The sequence below is a fragment of the Pseudophryne corroboree genome, chromosome 12, assembly GCF_028390025.1.
Source record: "Pseudophryne corroboree isolate aPseCor3 chromosome 12, aPseCor3.hap2, whole genome shotgun sequence".
In the NCBI taxonomy this organism is placed as follows: Eukaryota; Metazoa; Chordata; class Amphibia; order Anura; family Myobatrachidae; genus Pseudophryne; species Pseudophryne corroboree.
The window spans coordinates 23,384,566-23,400,428 of NC_086455.1; the positions used below are offsets into that span (position 1 = coordinate 23,384,566).

The 15,863-nt window shown below is 46.8% G+C and overlaps 1 protein-coding gene across 1 annotated transcript in view; it reads right to left on the bottom strand.

Moving 5' to 3' along the window:
* The window catches only part of SPTB (spectrin beta, erythrocytic), a 141,871-nt gene that overhangs the window by 37,615 nt on the left and 88,393 nt on the right, over positions 1 to 15,863 (bottom strand). The window contains exons 20-27 of the mRNA XM_063947201.1: positions 12,464 to 12,727; positions 10,001 to 10,213; positions 7,939 to 8,028; positions 7,104 to 7,382; positions 3,633 to 3,763; positions 3,161 to 3,365; positions 1,453 to 1,827; positions 356 to 600 (exon numbers count right to left, since the gene is read on the bottom strand). Coding sequence (XP_063803271.1) covers positions 356 to 600; positions 1,453 to 1,827; positions 3,161 to 3,365; positions 3,633 to 3,763; positions 7,104 to 7,382; positions 7,939 to 8,028; positions 10,001 to 10,213; positions 12,464 to 12,727 — 1,802 coding nt within the window. The remainder of the gene's footprint in view (positions 1 to 355; positions 601 to 1,452; positions 1,828 to 3,160; positions 3,366 to 3,632; positions 3,764 to 7,103; positions 7,383 to 7,938; positions 8,029 to 10,000; positions 10,214 to 12,463; positions 12,728 to 15,863) is intronic.

A 15,863-nucleotide genomic window follows, 5' to 3' on the forward strand; every position in this document is an offset into this window, starting at 1 on the left:
GCCTGGATGCCAATATGGACAATATCGGCCATATTAGCATGCAGGGTTATGGGGCAGGGTGACGGGGGGAGGGAAGAAACTTCACTCCCCCTGTCACCCCGCCCCTGGGTCATCCATCGGCCGTATCGGCCGTCGGGCACCTCGGCGGCAAATCCGTCAGTGTGTGGGGACCTTAAGTTATCATGAATACCTCTACATGCACTTGTAAACAATGTGACATACAAAGTAATTTTTTTCTAATTAAATTAAATACCTAACGCTCTATAACATTTTTTAATTGTGCTATGCTTGGCAATTAATATTTTAAATGTAAATGTTTTTATGTATGACGCCTAACACTCCTTTAAGTCAATACCTTGGTCTTTCCTGGGTTTCAATATGTCTTATCATACTTTCCATCCAGAGCATTAAATCTCGAACCATGCTGAAGAAACTGAATTTCTCTGAGGCACTGATCAGTTCGTTGCGGCGACCACTACAGGCATCCAGTAGGGCTTTCCATGCCTCCTCCACTTCCTTCTCCTTCACCTGGATGTCCACGGCTTGATCTCCTGCATAGGCAGTGTAAAGACGTGCTGCTATGTCTTGGAAAGTCTGGACCTGTAATGATATAAAAGAACTCTCTTTAGTTTCATGTTAAGTAACAAACCACAGAGGGGGCGCCATTCAGCAATTTAGGTGCGCCAAAAATAAATTATATCTTAGCTCCCCAACCTAAAAACATTGTGGTGCCCCTAGTATAGTGGCTATAAAAAAAGTCGACACAGGCTTACTGAAATTGCTGCGTTTTGTGATGCATAGCCTGAAATCAATACGAATACTGTCAGGCATTTTTGCGCATTTACTGTGACCTTAGAACCAACACAATGAAAGTGAAAAGCAAACAGACAATTTTTAGGAAAACTTTGTGAAATACAAAACCTGCATATGGGGGTTCATCCACAGCTACGCCTTTTTAGAGACGTAACTGTTGCCTATGCTGGAGGGCCATGGCCGGATTAAGGGAGGGGCGACAGGGGCGGTTGCCCTAGATCCCCCACACACTAAGGCGCCCCCCATCATCCACAGACTCTGTCGGCTCCAGGAGAGGCTGGGGGCTGTCCAGCTGCTCCAGGAGTGTTGGACAAGACTCCAGCATGACGAAAACGGGGGTGTGGATCTCTGACTCTGCATTGTGCTGGAGGCCACACCCCCTTGTCATCAAGCCAAGCCCCCTTACTCCGGTATGCTGTCTCTCTGCAATAGTGGGGGCCTAATCTAACCCTGTAGAGGGCTTGTGCAAGGATATGCAATGATAATGACTCATTTTCTAATTGCATGATCTTCCCTATAGATTATGGGGTTTCGGGAGAATACTGCAGTCTTAGTATTTTGATGATACATTGATTACTTTTACTTCTCTTATTATAAATTCACAAAGAAATGACGGTGCCCAAATAGTGGTGTATGTACCTGTGACCCAATAAAATGAATATCCCTTTCAAAGGCTGAGTGTACTCTGTGCAAGGACTCTGCAGTGTGTACGTCTTTGCCAAGCTCTTCCGGTAGGTCCTTGTGCTTCTCCTCAATCATGCTCAGAATCTCAGTGCCGTCATAGAAGAATTTATGAAGATCGTAAGACGCAGACAAGAGCTGGATGCGGGTATCGATCAGCTCCAGCAAATCGGCCCAGCTCTCGTTTAGGTTGTCTTTCCATTCTGCAATCATCGCAGCTTCGGAGTGACCAGCATCAATTAGTTCTTCAATCAAGATGTTCACATTGTCAATACGTTCTTGCCCAATTGTTCCCGTCTCTTTGGCAAAGTCACGGAATTTGTCTCGCAGCACCTACAGATTATATCATTAAGGAGATAATGAGAATGTTTGATGTAGCGCTCTGTAGTCACTGTTACATGCATATAATAACATGTTAACATCTGAAATCTGTGTAGGATCATTGCTTCAACCCAAGCACAGCAGCTAGCTCTGACTTAAGAAAACCTCTCCCACTCCATTGCTCTGCTTCATACTCTGGGGGGAGATTTATCAAACCTTGTAAAGAGGATAAGTGGCCATAACAACTAATCATATTCTAGCTCTCATCTATGTAGTACATTCTGTAAACTTATAGCTACAATCTGATTGGTTGCTAAGTGGCAACACCCCCACTTGTCCTCTTTGAAAGTTTGATAAATCTCAGATGAGAGAGCTATGCAGTATACTGTTAGATAATCTGAGACACTTTGGGATGGGTTGGGCTTCGGGTAACCGACGTTTGGGAACCTGCTTGTCACCATACCGACGTCTGTATCCTTAGCTTTAGATTGGCAGCGGAGGGGGGGGGGGAGTGCAACGAAGCCCCTTGCGGCCTTGCTTCGCTCGCCACGCAGTGGGTTCGGTGGCTCACTGCACTCGCCGGTCACATAACTACATCCTCTTTGGGATATGGCTAGTTAATATACTGTATATACTGTGCACATTATTTTTACTGTTTTGCAGTACAGCGAAAAGTTTCTGAAAAGCCATTGACTGTGAATGAGTAAACCTACAGGGATGTCAACTTTTGGGAAGATTTATTCCAACAACTACTGTACATATATAGGTTTGTAGAAAATATAGATTTTTGCAAAATGTCATCTACTGAAAAGATGAGACAATCCTGTAAACTTGCCATAATAAGTGGAATACAGTACATTCCTATAAAAATCACCATCAAGCAACATTTTATTAATCATCTTCTCACCATTAGGAAGTTAACAGATATTTCCTACATTGATACCACCAGTGGCGGATTTTTCCTATGGGCTGCAGGACTGCTGCCAAACCAGTAAAATCTGCCACCCCCAGTGAGCCAGTTGCAGTCTGTGACTGTACTGACTTCACTGTGACTGGCAGTGACTTACTACTGGAAGGTCTACCTGTCAGTCACAGACACACAAGGCAGTCCAATTGGGAGGTGTATCCTCCCTCCGGGACTGCCAGGTCGGTCTGTGAGTAGCAGACAGCATGCTTCCTATGGAAAGCCACTCCCTGCTTATCAGCCCTAGCCAACTTCTATGGGCTGCAGCAGATGCAGTCCTTAGAAGCCAGTGTTTTGTGCATGTGCAGTCCCGCTGTTGCATTTGCGCATGCACCGGTCCCTTCCTATATACAGTATTGTAAAGGACATATGTACACTTACAGTCACATGATCTAAATCTTGACCCATTTCCTGAGATGAAGCCTTGATGTCTCTCTCAGCAATCCACTGCTCCAAGTCTTCCACTTCACGCTTCAACTGAAACATGTGATAGATGTTGTCAAGATTCTGTCTCCGCTGATCTGCCACCTCCCGCAGTGCTGCGTACTGCTTCTCTAGGTTTCCCTGGTGTCGAATTATCTGTTCACTACAAGGTAAGACAAGACAAGGTAAGTTTGTTTTTTTCCAGCTATACTCTTTCTTTTGGGTGGCCTGCTCATATTTTCTGCATCCATGCTGAATGTGCGAATTATACTCAACTAATGGATTAAAATTAAAATATCAAAGTCCAAACACTGGTGTATACAAATAATTTATTAAGAATGTGTTTTAAATTGTCATATAATCTGTGGCTCATGAGTTCATTAAAAATAGTAACAATTACAGTAACAAGAGTCTTGTTAGTTTTACATACCCATCAGGATGTTCTAATGCCAGAAGTTTCTGAGACTGATCTGCCAGATCTTTGACATTTTTTCCATATTGTTCTATTCCATGTTGCAAAATCAGGTGCTTCTTCAACATCAGAACCACGCTTTCCTCATCCTGCTCAACAAGGAGAAGAAAAAGATACTGTGAGGGCCACATTTGCATGTAAGGTGACCAACCAAGGGAAGTATTGGCCCTCATTCCGAGTTGATCGCTCGCAAGGCGATTTTAGCAGAGTTACTCACGCTAAGCCGCCGCCTACTGGGAGTGAATCTTAGCTTCTTAAAATTGCGAACGATGTATTCGCAATATTGCGATTACAAACTACTTAGCAGTTTCAGAGTAGCTTCAGACTTACTCGGCATCTGCGATCAGTTCAGTGCTTGTCGTTCCTGGTTTGACGTCACAAACACACCCAGCGTTCGCCCAGACACTCCCCCGTTTCTCCGGCCACTCCTGCGTTTTTTCCGGAAACGGTAGCGTTTTTATCCACACTCCCATAAAACGCCGTGTTTCCGCCCAGTAACACCCATTTCCTGTCAATCACACTACGATCGCCGGAGCGAAGAAAAAGCTGTGAGTAAAAATACTATCTTCATTGTTAAATTACTTGGCGCAGTCGCAGTGCGAATATTGCGCATGCGTACTAAGCGGAATTTCACTGCGATGCGATGAAAATTACCGAGCGAACGACTCGGAATGAGGGCCATTGTTCTTTAACTTAACTAATGTTAATCTATTTTCTGCATTGATTGTCGCATGCTCTGGACTTGAACCTTAGGAATGTCAGGGACCTATCTAATGAGGTATATAAGGCCGGGGTAAATATTTTTGGGCCAAAATTTGTGCTAAGAGCCTCACTTTTACTCCATGTTGAATTGTAGAGTTTATTATAATTGTTCTGGTTGCCAGTGTTCTTAGTGTTTAGTGTGCACCTGCATTTTATCTTTTTTTTCTGTGCGGCACTACGAGTCTCAGCATTGTAGCACCTCTTATTATGTCTGGAATAGGGTGTCCAGTCCAGCCCCCCCCCCCCCCCCCCCCTTCCCCTTAGAAAGTGATTGCATACACGGACGCTCAACCCCCTCACATAGGAAGCCATATAATCAGACGGAGAAACCACACCTGCCACAGAGTGCTGCAAGTTACGATAGTGCGACCAATAATTGCGTCTAAAGATGCATCAAATGGTATTTCACCATCTACGGACAGTCTCAGTACTTGCACATTCGGACGCAAGGATACACACCAGGTAAGAACTTTGTAGTGGAATTTTGCGTGAAAGTCGCAAACAAGCAACAGCCAATAGCTGCAGACAAAGACCTGGAATCAGCCCCAAAATTAATAGAGGCAATCACTGTTTTCACATTGCTTAAAAGTCTATACCCTGCAAATTGTGAGATGGTATACAACATTTATCCAGAACTGAGGACTGACGCTGTTTCTAAGGTACCACACTGGAAATAATGCACTTCCTGACCCTACATTTGATGTGTTGACAGCATTTTACCTGTTGGCTGATAAGGCATCGAAAACTCTATATGTAGGGTGGCGACCATCAAACGTGGCATGTGGAACACTTTATAGTGATACACAGAAGGTTCTACAGATTTAGCAGCTAGGAGCAATCCTTAAGTTCCAGATTTAAATTTAGAACTCAATATTTTATAATTAACAGAAGAGTTTTTATTTATTCAGTTACAGATAGCAAATAATACCAATAAACCTGAACTGACCGATTTACATATGAACGCAAATCAGCTCAGTGCTGCGTCATCGGTTGAAGTGGATCTGAGAAGCTATGCTAAAGCTCTTCCTCCAGCATAGTATAAGAAGCCTGGGCATGATAGCACCTCTTAATATTAGTAGTAGGGTGTGCAGCCCCTTTTTCCTCTATATTTGTGTATATATTGTACACTGGATGGCAAGGCTTCCTTCCTCTGGTATTGGCGCCCCTCCCATTTACCCTCAGGTGTTTTAATTAGCAATTGTAAGCTTGTGAACAGGGCCTTCCTACATCTATGTCTGTTTTTACCCAGTTTTGTTCTATTACTCTTGTTCTAATTGTAAAGCGCAACGGAATATGCTGCTCTATATAAGAAACTGTTAAATAAATAAATAATAAGGTTCCTGCATTTCAGATCACACATTGATAAGGGCACTATTTAAAGGTAAGACCCAGATAAAATTATATAATGCGACAGTATTAGGAATGTTAGGGACCCATGTGATGAAGTCACCTGGTCGTGACACATGGGCCTGCATATTTGCGCAAATGTGTGCTAAGAACTTCAATTATACTCCATGTTAATTGTGAGGGTTTATTTTACATTATTCTTACTATCAGTATTCTTAGTGCTAGGAGGGTGCATCTGCATTTCTCTTCCTCAAAGCTATGCTAATGCAGCAGCTGGTGTCTCAGTGTTTCATGTCTGCCACCTCCATTCAAAGATGCAACATCGGTGGTACATCAGGAACATCGGTTGCACTGCCAGACCTAGAGCAACCCTATAGTGGCTCAGAATGACCCTCACAACCAAGAGCTGGGGCAAGTAGCACTACGTCTGAAGGCACAGTCACTGGCTGAGACAAGCCCCAAAAACGGTCGTGATCAGTGGTGGCTCCAGAGCACAGTCCAAAATTCAAACAGGGGAGTCGCACCAACTGCCAGTGAGTCCCGGCCGGCGATGATTGGCAGTGCATGGGGTGGCAGTTTGGGTGGCTCCCATATTTGAATTCTGGACTGTGCTGCAGCCTTATCATATATTTTATATATAGTAATGCACTTTCAGGTATTTTTCTGTGGCAGGCATAGTACCACTTTACCAATAATACTGCCACGTCCTGCTGAATGATTAATGCATTTAACCAGCTGGCTGCATAGTTCATTCACCTGCGTACAATGGGTGTCATTCCGAGTTGTTCGCTCGTTGCCGATTTTCGCAACGGAGCGATTAAGGCGAAAATGCGCATGCGCATGGTACGCAGTGCGCATGCGCTAAGTATTTTAGCACAAAACTTAGTAGATTTACTCACGGCAGAACAAAGAATTTTCATCGTTGAAGTGATCGGAGTGTGATTGACAGGAAATGGGTGTTTCTGGGCGGAAACTGACCGTTTTTTGGAAGTGTGCGGAAAAACGCAGGCGTGCCAGGATAAAACGCGGGAGTGTCTGGAGAAACGGGGGAGTGGCTGGCCGAACGCAGGGTGTGTTTGTGACGTCAAACCAGGAACGAAACGGCCTGAGCTGATCGCAATCTGTGAGTAGGTCTGGAGCTACTCAGAAACTGCTACGAATTTTCTATTCGCAATTCTGCTAATCTTTCGTTCACAATTCTGCTAAGCTAAGATACACTCCCAGAGGGCGGCGGCTTAGCGTGTGCAATGCTGCTAAAATCTGCTAGCGAGCAAACAACTCGGAATGACCCCCAATAACTGTGGTATATTGACGACTTACCTTTGGCGTTTCATCTCCAATCATATAAAGCTGTTGCTCGTCGATCCAAGCCTCCGCTTCACTGGCATCCATATAGTATTGCTGAGCCTCATTTGCCTGGTTAAGGGATTTCTGTCTGTTTATTGTTGCTGCGTTCAGCTGATCCCATTGCTCTTGCAGGAACTGACACTGTTTTCTGATTGGTTGAGAGTCAACATCTGGTTCATCTTCTATAGTCTCTGCTTTTTTAATAACATCGTCTACCCTTGGCCCATGACCTGCGATTTCTTTCTGCAAAGTCTAAAACACAAGAATGTTTGATTGCTAACGTTTAAAACATGGCCAGATATGCAGAACTAGTCAAATCGACCAGGGTCACCTCAGCTTACCCCATCCTTACCCTTCCCTGCTGTACTTACCGGGCCTCCTGCCCTCTACTAGTGATCTATCCCGTCTCCATGCATTGGGGAGGCACTCTCATTGCACATAGTAGAGATGAGACAGACCACCGTCGATAAGTGCTTGGGGGTCTATTCATGAAGCAGAGAAAAGTGTGGAAAAGTGAGCCAGTGGAGAAGTTGCCCATGGCAACCAATCAGCATTGAAGTAACATTTAGAATTTGCATACTATAAAATTATACAGAGCAGCTGATTGGTTGCCATGGGCAACTTCTCCACTGGCTCACCTCCACTTTTTTCACTGCTTCATGAATAGACTGCTTGATGTGATAAACATCTTGTAGCTAAACCTTCGTAATACTCGCAGGTTTTGGAGATATGAAATTATTATTTATCAGTGTAATGATCCATCACTAGGTGAGGTGTGGCCTTAACTAGAAATGACCACCAGACGTACCTGGTTCTTTTTCAGTAGCATCTGTACCATCTGAAGATTAGTTCCGTAATCTTTGGACTTTGCGAGGGGCATCCTCTCCTGAATCCAGAGCTGGAAGCAGATAAATAACTTATCAGAAATGATTTGATTGGTTGGGCGCAAAAATTTTGCATTGCTGTTAAAAGTATAAAGCTCAATATAAAACGTATAAATGATACAGTAGGAAGATATGAAAATGGTAATACCTTCAATAGCAAATCCTGGCAATGGTGAGAAGTAATGTTTGATGAATTGTTTTCACAGCAGAACGGTATTATGTATCACCATTACTAGGATTTGCTATGTTTATTTTTTAGCCAATAGTTTAGTGGCTGCACCTATAATCTGACCGAGCAGCAGGGGCGCTTTAAGAGAGGAGGAAGCCCGTGTTCAGCCTCCTCCGTTCAGGCTCCCTCCTCTCTGCCGGCACCGCTGAGAGTCTGAGCTCTAGAGGGCTCAGACTCTACTGCGCATGCGCCGATCTCCGAGAAAATGGTGCGGTGGCCATTTTCCCTGTGATTTCTGTACTGCGCACGTGCAGAACTCCGTGAAAATGGCCGCTGAGCCATTCTCATGGTGTTTTAACAGCGCTGCGGATGCCGGCGCTGGAATCTGGAGGAGTGAGTATTTTAAAAATGGGTGCAGTGTGTGCGGTGGGTGCCCCCACTGGACTCAGCTGGAGTACCAAGCTTGGGACCTGATTCAGAGATGTACTGTAGCGTATTGCACAGCTGCACGGACGTGTACAACTACTGTACAATGGGCTTAATTCAGCATGGATTGCAATTTTGCTTTTTAGCAATCTGGCCGATTATCGAGAGACTGCGCATGCGCTACGTACGCATTGTGCTTGTGTCAGAGCTGCGTTGCGATCGCGATGTGCTCACAAAATGAATGTGAAGCAATCACACAGTGATTGACAGGACGTGAGCGTTTAGGGGTGGTAATGGCATTTTGAGGGAGAGGTGGCTAAAACACAGGCGTATCATGGCCCTTTGGGGGCGTGTCTCTGACGTCATCTTCGATCACTTGCATGCAATATCATGTGCAGGTCTGTGGGGGCTCTGGCTTGGCGCAGACTAAATTTAGCCCTTCGATGTTCCCGATTTTGCGTATAGATTGCAAAGCATACACAGCTGCGTATGCTTCTCAATCAATGCAATGGGCGTCTTTCCATTTCTGGGCGGCAGCTATCTGTGCGATTCTTTGCAGTTGAGTGTGTAATAAATCGCACTTTAAGTATCAATAGCGATCCATGCCATACTTGCCTACCCACCTGGATCTGCCAGGAGGCTCCCGAAAATCAGGTGGCACTTCCGCCCCCCTGGAAAGGTAGGCAAATCTTCCAGATACAGCCTCACTCCCACAGCCCCACAACAGGACCCCCTCATAGTGGGCGGTCTGGGGAGGCCAATCATGCGATTTGCGCTGAATTGCGTTATCGTAGTCCCGCCCTCTGCTAGTCAATGCTGGTAATCAGTTCATTGACTAGCGGGGGGCGTGGCTATGATGACATGATATGCATCCACGCCCCTGTGACGCACACTTGCGACTAAGTCACACTCCCTGTAATACCAACCTGGCTGGCCCCTTCCGCATGGGGCAGCCAGATAGTCGGTAAGTATGATCCATGCTGAATGAGGGCCAACATGCTGATGCTGCAGGATGCGTCTGTAGGAAAAAAGACACCGCCTGCATCCATCACAGATCCAAATGCTGCATCCAAAGATGTAGCATCAAATCACCATGGTGACCCATGACCATCTCAGTAAGCCTCAGCTTACTCAGCTTGGTCCCCGGAACTCCTATTTCGGGGGCCAGCCTAGCCTCGGTACTACTACAAAACAGGGACGTCATGCCCCCATTTTGTAGAGCAGTCACCGTCCATGCCTCCAGCTCCACCTGCCAAATGCTGCAGCCTATCAATCATGAAATGCACTTAGCATGCCACTGAGAATGTCTATGTTATTCCAGAGTACGTTTCTGTATTTGTAGCCTATTCATAACCTACAATAAATGTTCGCTAAATGAAATAAGAACTTACAGTTTCATCAGCCAAGTCCCGATGCAGTTGGTGAACTTGCTTTGAGGACTGCAGTTTTCTTTTCCTTTCTTGCATTGGTGCTTGAAGTTGCAGGAACCGTACTTTAACATCTTGTTCCTTTTCACCAAGTTCATTGCCTGTATCTTGCGATGGTGCATCTGGGACAACTTCATCCATTTCTTTCTTCTTCTGATCTATCTTGTCCTCAGTCCTCTGCAGATATAACATTCAAATGGAACATAATGGTCTATGGAACCCTAATAAATCTATAGCCACATTCATGTGTTCTTAATTAATGGAACGTGTCATAAGGAGACAATCATGTGTATACAGTAATACCAACAATATCTGCACAATAGAACTCTAACAGGATGCTGAAGACACGGGGGAAAATTGTACAATTTAATGACAAAGTGAAATGCACCATGGCCCTCATTCCGAGTTGTTCGCTCGCAAGCTGCTTTTAGCAGCTTTACACACGCTAAGCCACCGCCTACTGGGAGTGAATCTTAGCTTATCAAAATTGCGAACGAAAGATTCGCAATATTGCGAAAAGACTTCTCTGTGCAGTTTCTGAGTAGCTCGAGACTTACTCTTCCAGTGCGATCAGTTCAGTGCTTGTCGTTCCTGGTTTGACGTCACAAACACACCCAGCGTTCGCCCAGACACTCCTCCGTTTCTCCAGCCACTCCCGCGTTTTTCCCAGAAACTGTAGCGTTTTTTCCCACACGCCCATAAAACGGCCAGTTTCCGCCCAGAAACACCCACTTCCTGTCAATCACATTACGATCACCAGAACGAAGAAAAAGCCGTGAGTAAAATTCCTAACTGCATAGCAAATTTACTTGGCGCAGTCGCAGTGCGAACATTGCGCATGCGCACTAAGCGGAAAATCGCTGCGATGTGAAGAAATTTACCGAGCGAACAACTCGGAATGACCCCCCATGATCAATATTAAGTTCTTTTGACCGGTTGTTTTGAATATATCTTCTGTACTATTCCATTAAAGGAACTAAAAATAAGTTTCATGTCAATCCATGCTCCGATGCTCAAAACTAGTGATGAAACCACCTTTAAGAGAAATTCCCAGCATAAAACAGCAATATTAATTCGTAGAGCTCTCCATCCTTCTCCTCCAGCTACCACAGTCAGTGTTGTTTAATTCATATTATGCGCGTTGAAACTCGTGTTTTGGTTTCGGCTCTAATTTCATTGCCGTGTTTTGGTTTCAGTTTTGCAAAACTTTCCTCAAGTGCTTTGGTTCGGAATTCGGATTTAAAATCCGAATCTTGATTTTGGATTTTTTTGAAAATCGGTAAAACAGCAAAAATCATGTCATTTTTGCAATCCTAACCCCGAAATTCATATTTTAAATCCAAATTCTGAACCACAGGAAGATCCGAACCAGGATTCGTTTCGGTTCAGATCCCCTCAGGAAATCCGAGCCAGGAACTCGATTTGAATCGGATCTGCAAAATATGGATGGGTTTGGATTTCTAAAGAACCAAATCACATATCTCTCTAGCTATTTATTCTGGACATTGAGGTTTCAGAGAGACAGACCTATGCTCCTGACCAAACTGTGGCCATCTGGTGTAAAATGCATATGTCACTCTTAAACTGGTAGGTTCCACACCCCTCAAATCACATTTTTATTAAAACATTTTGGATTCAGTTGTCTTGCTGATTTATACACCGTTTTGCTCAATTCTATGTTACTTTGGCGGAAATGTATCAAAGTGTGGAGAGAGATAAAGTGGAGAGAAATAAAATGGCAACCAATCAGCTCCTCGCTGTTCTTTACAGATGGTGTTTGAAAAATGGCAGGAGCTGCGTGGCTGGTACTTTATCTCTCTCCAAGATTTTGATAAAGCTCTCCCTTTACCAAAGAATAAAACTTGTTGATAAATGGAGCCCTAAAAGTGTAATAATATTACTGATAACATCTAAGCCTTTTGTTGACTATTAAAGCACCTGCATTATTTAAAGTGTATTTAACACTTACGTATAGTGGAGGCAGCCATTTTGTCAGATGAACAATATTCATGACAGTACAGTCTGTCAACAAACTAGGGACTGATGTCATCTGTGAGATGATGTCTCAGTCATATTACCAGCTCCAAGTAAATTGATTGGCTGCATCCTCTTGGATATTTCAGTTCACAGATAGACTTAGGAGGGGTATTTATCAAAGCGTATAGAGAGAGAGAGAGAGAGAGAGAGAGAGAGAGACACACACACACAAAGTTGAGAGAGATAAAGTACCAACCAATCAGCTCCTGTCATTTTTCAAACACAGCCTGTAAAATGACAGTTAGAAGCTGATTGGTTAGTACTTAATTTATCTGCACTTTATCTCTTTTCAACCTTTGATAAATATCCACCTAGGTCACTTTTGGTAGTAATAAAAATATTAGGAAAATGAGCCGTCTATTCAAGGACAATACAAAATGTTGCCCTTACCTTGTGCTTATTGAGAAGAATATTAACACTTGTCAAGTCCTTTCCATAGTCATCGGATGTTACCTGCTGCTCTATGTCATTTGTCCACTTTGCTATGTCTGCAAACCTTTGCTCATATAACTCAGAGCGGTGTGCATCAAACAGAGACTGCTCTTTCTTCAGGGTTGTAGACTCCAGCTCATCCCACTGCTCATGCAGAGCACTAAGTTTTCTAGAGATTAGTGGGGCAAATTGTGGTTTTTCCTGTGCCAACTGCTTTTCTTCCTGATGAAAGAGAAAATAAGAATGATATATTTTAATAAAGTTTGCAAATTCAAACAAGCATTGGTTCAACAAGATGATCGCTGAGCTTTTGTGTGATTTATTCTCTATATGGCGTGGAAAGAGGGCACTTTGCCTCGTTCTGATGCTCAGAACAGGCCTCACTCCCTAGGACAAGGAGCAGGTAGGTTTAAGAATCCTGCTACTTGCTACAGCAAAGGAACACAGCTGACTAATTAGTTGTGTGAAGGAATAAAGGTTTGTGGGAACCAGTGGGTGGGGCTTATGTTGCCAGTTAGTGGCCGGATGACAGAGAGGGCCGGTGTGGGCTAAGCTAGTTGTCGGGGAAGCCATGTTTGCTGAACAAATGTGATAACATTTGTGAGGAATATAGAAGCCATCCAAGGGAACAATCGGAGTGAAGAGTCGTTCTTTGGCCCTCATTCCGAGTTGTTCGCTCGCTAGCAGATTTTAGCAGCATTGCACACGCTAAGCCGCCGCCCTCTGGGAGTGTATCTTAGCTTAGCAGAATTGTGAACGAAAGATTAGCAGAATTGCGAATAGAAAATTCTTAGCAGTTTCTGAGTAGCTCGAGACTTACTCCTACACTGCGATCAGCTCAGCCCGTTTCGTTCCTGGTTTGACGTCACAAACACGCCCTGCGTTCGGCCAGCCACTCCCCCATTTCTCCAGACACTCCCGCGTTTTATCCTGGCACGCCTGCGTTTTTCCGCACACTCCCAGAAAATGGTCAGTTTCCGCCAAGGAACACCCACTTCCTGTCAATCACACTCCGATCACATCAACGATGAAAATTCTTCGTTCGGACGTGAGTAAATCTACTAAGTTTTGTGCTACAATACTTAGCGCATGCGCACTGCGTACCTTGCGCATGCGCGTTTTTGCCTTAATTGCTCCGTTGCGTGAAAAATTATATGTACACACAGCTAGAGATAAATCTCAAACTGTATATATATCTGGCGCTAAAATGCAATGTATGGTAATGATTTACCAGATGGTGATCAGTAAAAATCGTGACCTTTAGGGCTGCTGAGCAAAACAGCTGGTTAGGCTGAACAACTAATTGAAGTACAAAGAAGGAAGAAATGCTCTGCGCACCAAAAATCACTTGGAATTAATTAATTAATTAATTAAGTGCAGTCTAGCAAGGAGAATGATTGACTCAATGAAGCTTGACCTTTTTTATAATAAAAAATATTTTATAAAACAGTTAATGACACAGAACAAAGTATATGAGACAAACAGTACATATATATACTAGGTGCTTCATCGCGCCCTACGGGCGCTCTTCACACCGTCGGAAGGGGCTACGCCCCCTTAACCCCTGCACGCCTTTCTGGGGTTCAATATATGGAGTATTACCTGCATTCCTAGTTTTGTTAGTGTTTGAATATTGCACAATGAAATGGCGTCCGATGATGAAGGGGGCGTAGTCCCTTGCAACAGTAAGGGGTTTGGGGAGTGGGGACCGCGGATGGGGGAGGGGGTATGAAGGCGCTGTGGGTGGGGTAGGAGCAGGGGTGTCGCAGGTGGGGGATGGCAGCTGCAGGGCTGTTTCGGATGGAGGAGGGGTTCCGAAGGCGCTGCAGATGGGGAAGGGGTGGGTGCGGGTGTGCAGTGGATGGGGGAGGTGTCCAGGGGGCGCGGTGGGTGGGGGAGGGGTGGATGCGGGGGTAACGTGGGTGGGGGAGTGGCGGGTGCGGTGCTGTTGCGAATGGTGTAGGCGATGCGGATTGGGAAGGGCCTGCTGCGTGGGTGGGGTAGGGGATCCAAAGGTGCAGCGGGCGGGGGAGAGCCAGATGCGGGGTGTGGCGGATGGGGGAGGGGGTCCGGAGGTGATGTAGGTGGTGGAGGGGCGGGTGGCATAGGGGGTCTGGAGGCGCCGCGGGTGGGTACCGGGGGAGGGGGCCGGGGGGGCGTTGTGTGTGGGGGAGGGGCAGGTGGGGGAGGGGAAGATGCTGGGCTGGATGGGGGAGGGGTTCCAGAGGTACTGCGGGTGGGAAAGGGTGTGGCGGGTGGGTAGGAGGTGTGGAGGCGTTGCGGGTGGGAGAGGGGGGGGGGTGCAGTGAATGGGGTTAGGGGTCCGGAGGAGGGAGGTTCCGTGTGTGTTGAGGTGTGGGGTCCGTAGGTGCTGTGGGTGGGGGTGCCACGGGTGGTGGAGGGACAGGTGTGTGGATTTGCGGTGGATGGGGTCTGGAGGTGCTGCAGGTGGTGGAGGGGTGTGTGCGCGGGTGGGTGCGGGGGTGCAGCGGATGGTGGAGGTGGTCCGGGAGTGTGGGAGAGGTAAGGTGCTGTGGGTGGGGGAGAGGCGGGTGAGGGGCTGTTGCGGATGAGGGAGGGGTTCCGGAGGCGCTGCAGGGTGGAAGGGTGCAGGTGTTGCGGGTGAGGTAGGGGGCCTGGAGGCGCTGCGGATGGGGGTGCGGTGGATGGGGAGGGGCTGCAGGTGGTGGAGGAGCGGGTGGTGTAGGAGGTCCGGAGATGCAGTGGGTGGTGGAGGGGTGGGTGCTGAGGGTGGGGTAGTGGGTCCGAAGGTGTTGCGGTTGCTGGAGAGGTGGGGGTGTAGGGGATGGTTCAGTGGGTGCAGCGGATGGGGGAGGGGTGAATGCGGGGGTTCAGCGGATGGGGAGGGGGTTAGGGGATGCGGGAGGGGTGGGGGTGCTGTGGGTGGGGGAGGCGGGGGAGGGGCTGTTGCGGATGGGGGAGGGGTTCCGGAGGCGCTGCTGGTGGAGAAGGGTGCAGGTGTTGCGGGTGAGGTAGGGGGCCTGGAGGCGCTGCGGGTGGGGGAGGGAGGTGAGGGTGCGGTGGATCGGGAGGGGCTGTAGGTGGTGGAGGAGCAGGTGGTGTAGGGGGTCCGCAGGTGGAGTGGTTGGTGGTGGGGTGAGTGCTGCGGGTGGGGTAGTGGGACCGAAAGTGTTGCTGTTGCTGGAGGGGTGGGGGTGCAGGGGATGGGTCCGGGGGTGCAGCGGATGGGGGAGTGGGGGAGGGGCTGCTGCAGATGGGGGAGGGGTTTGGAAGACACTGCGGGTGGGGTAGGGGGTCCGAAGGCGCAGTGGGTGGGGGTGCCACGGGTGGTGGAGGGGCAGGTGCGGGGGTTTGCGGGGGATGGGGAGGGGTCCAG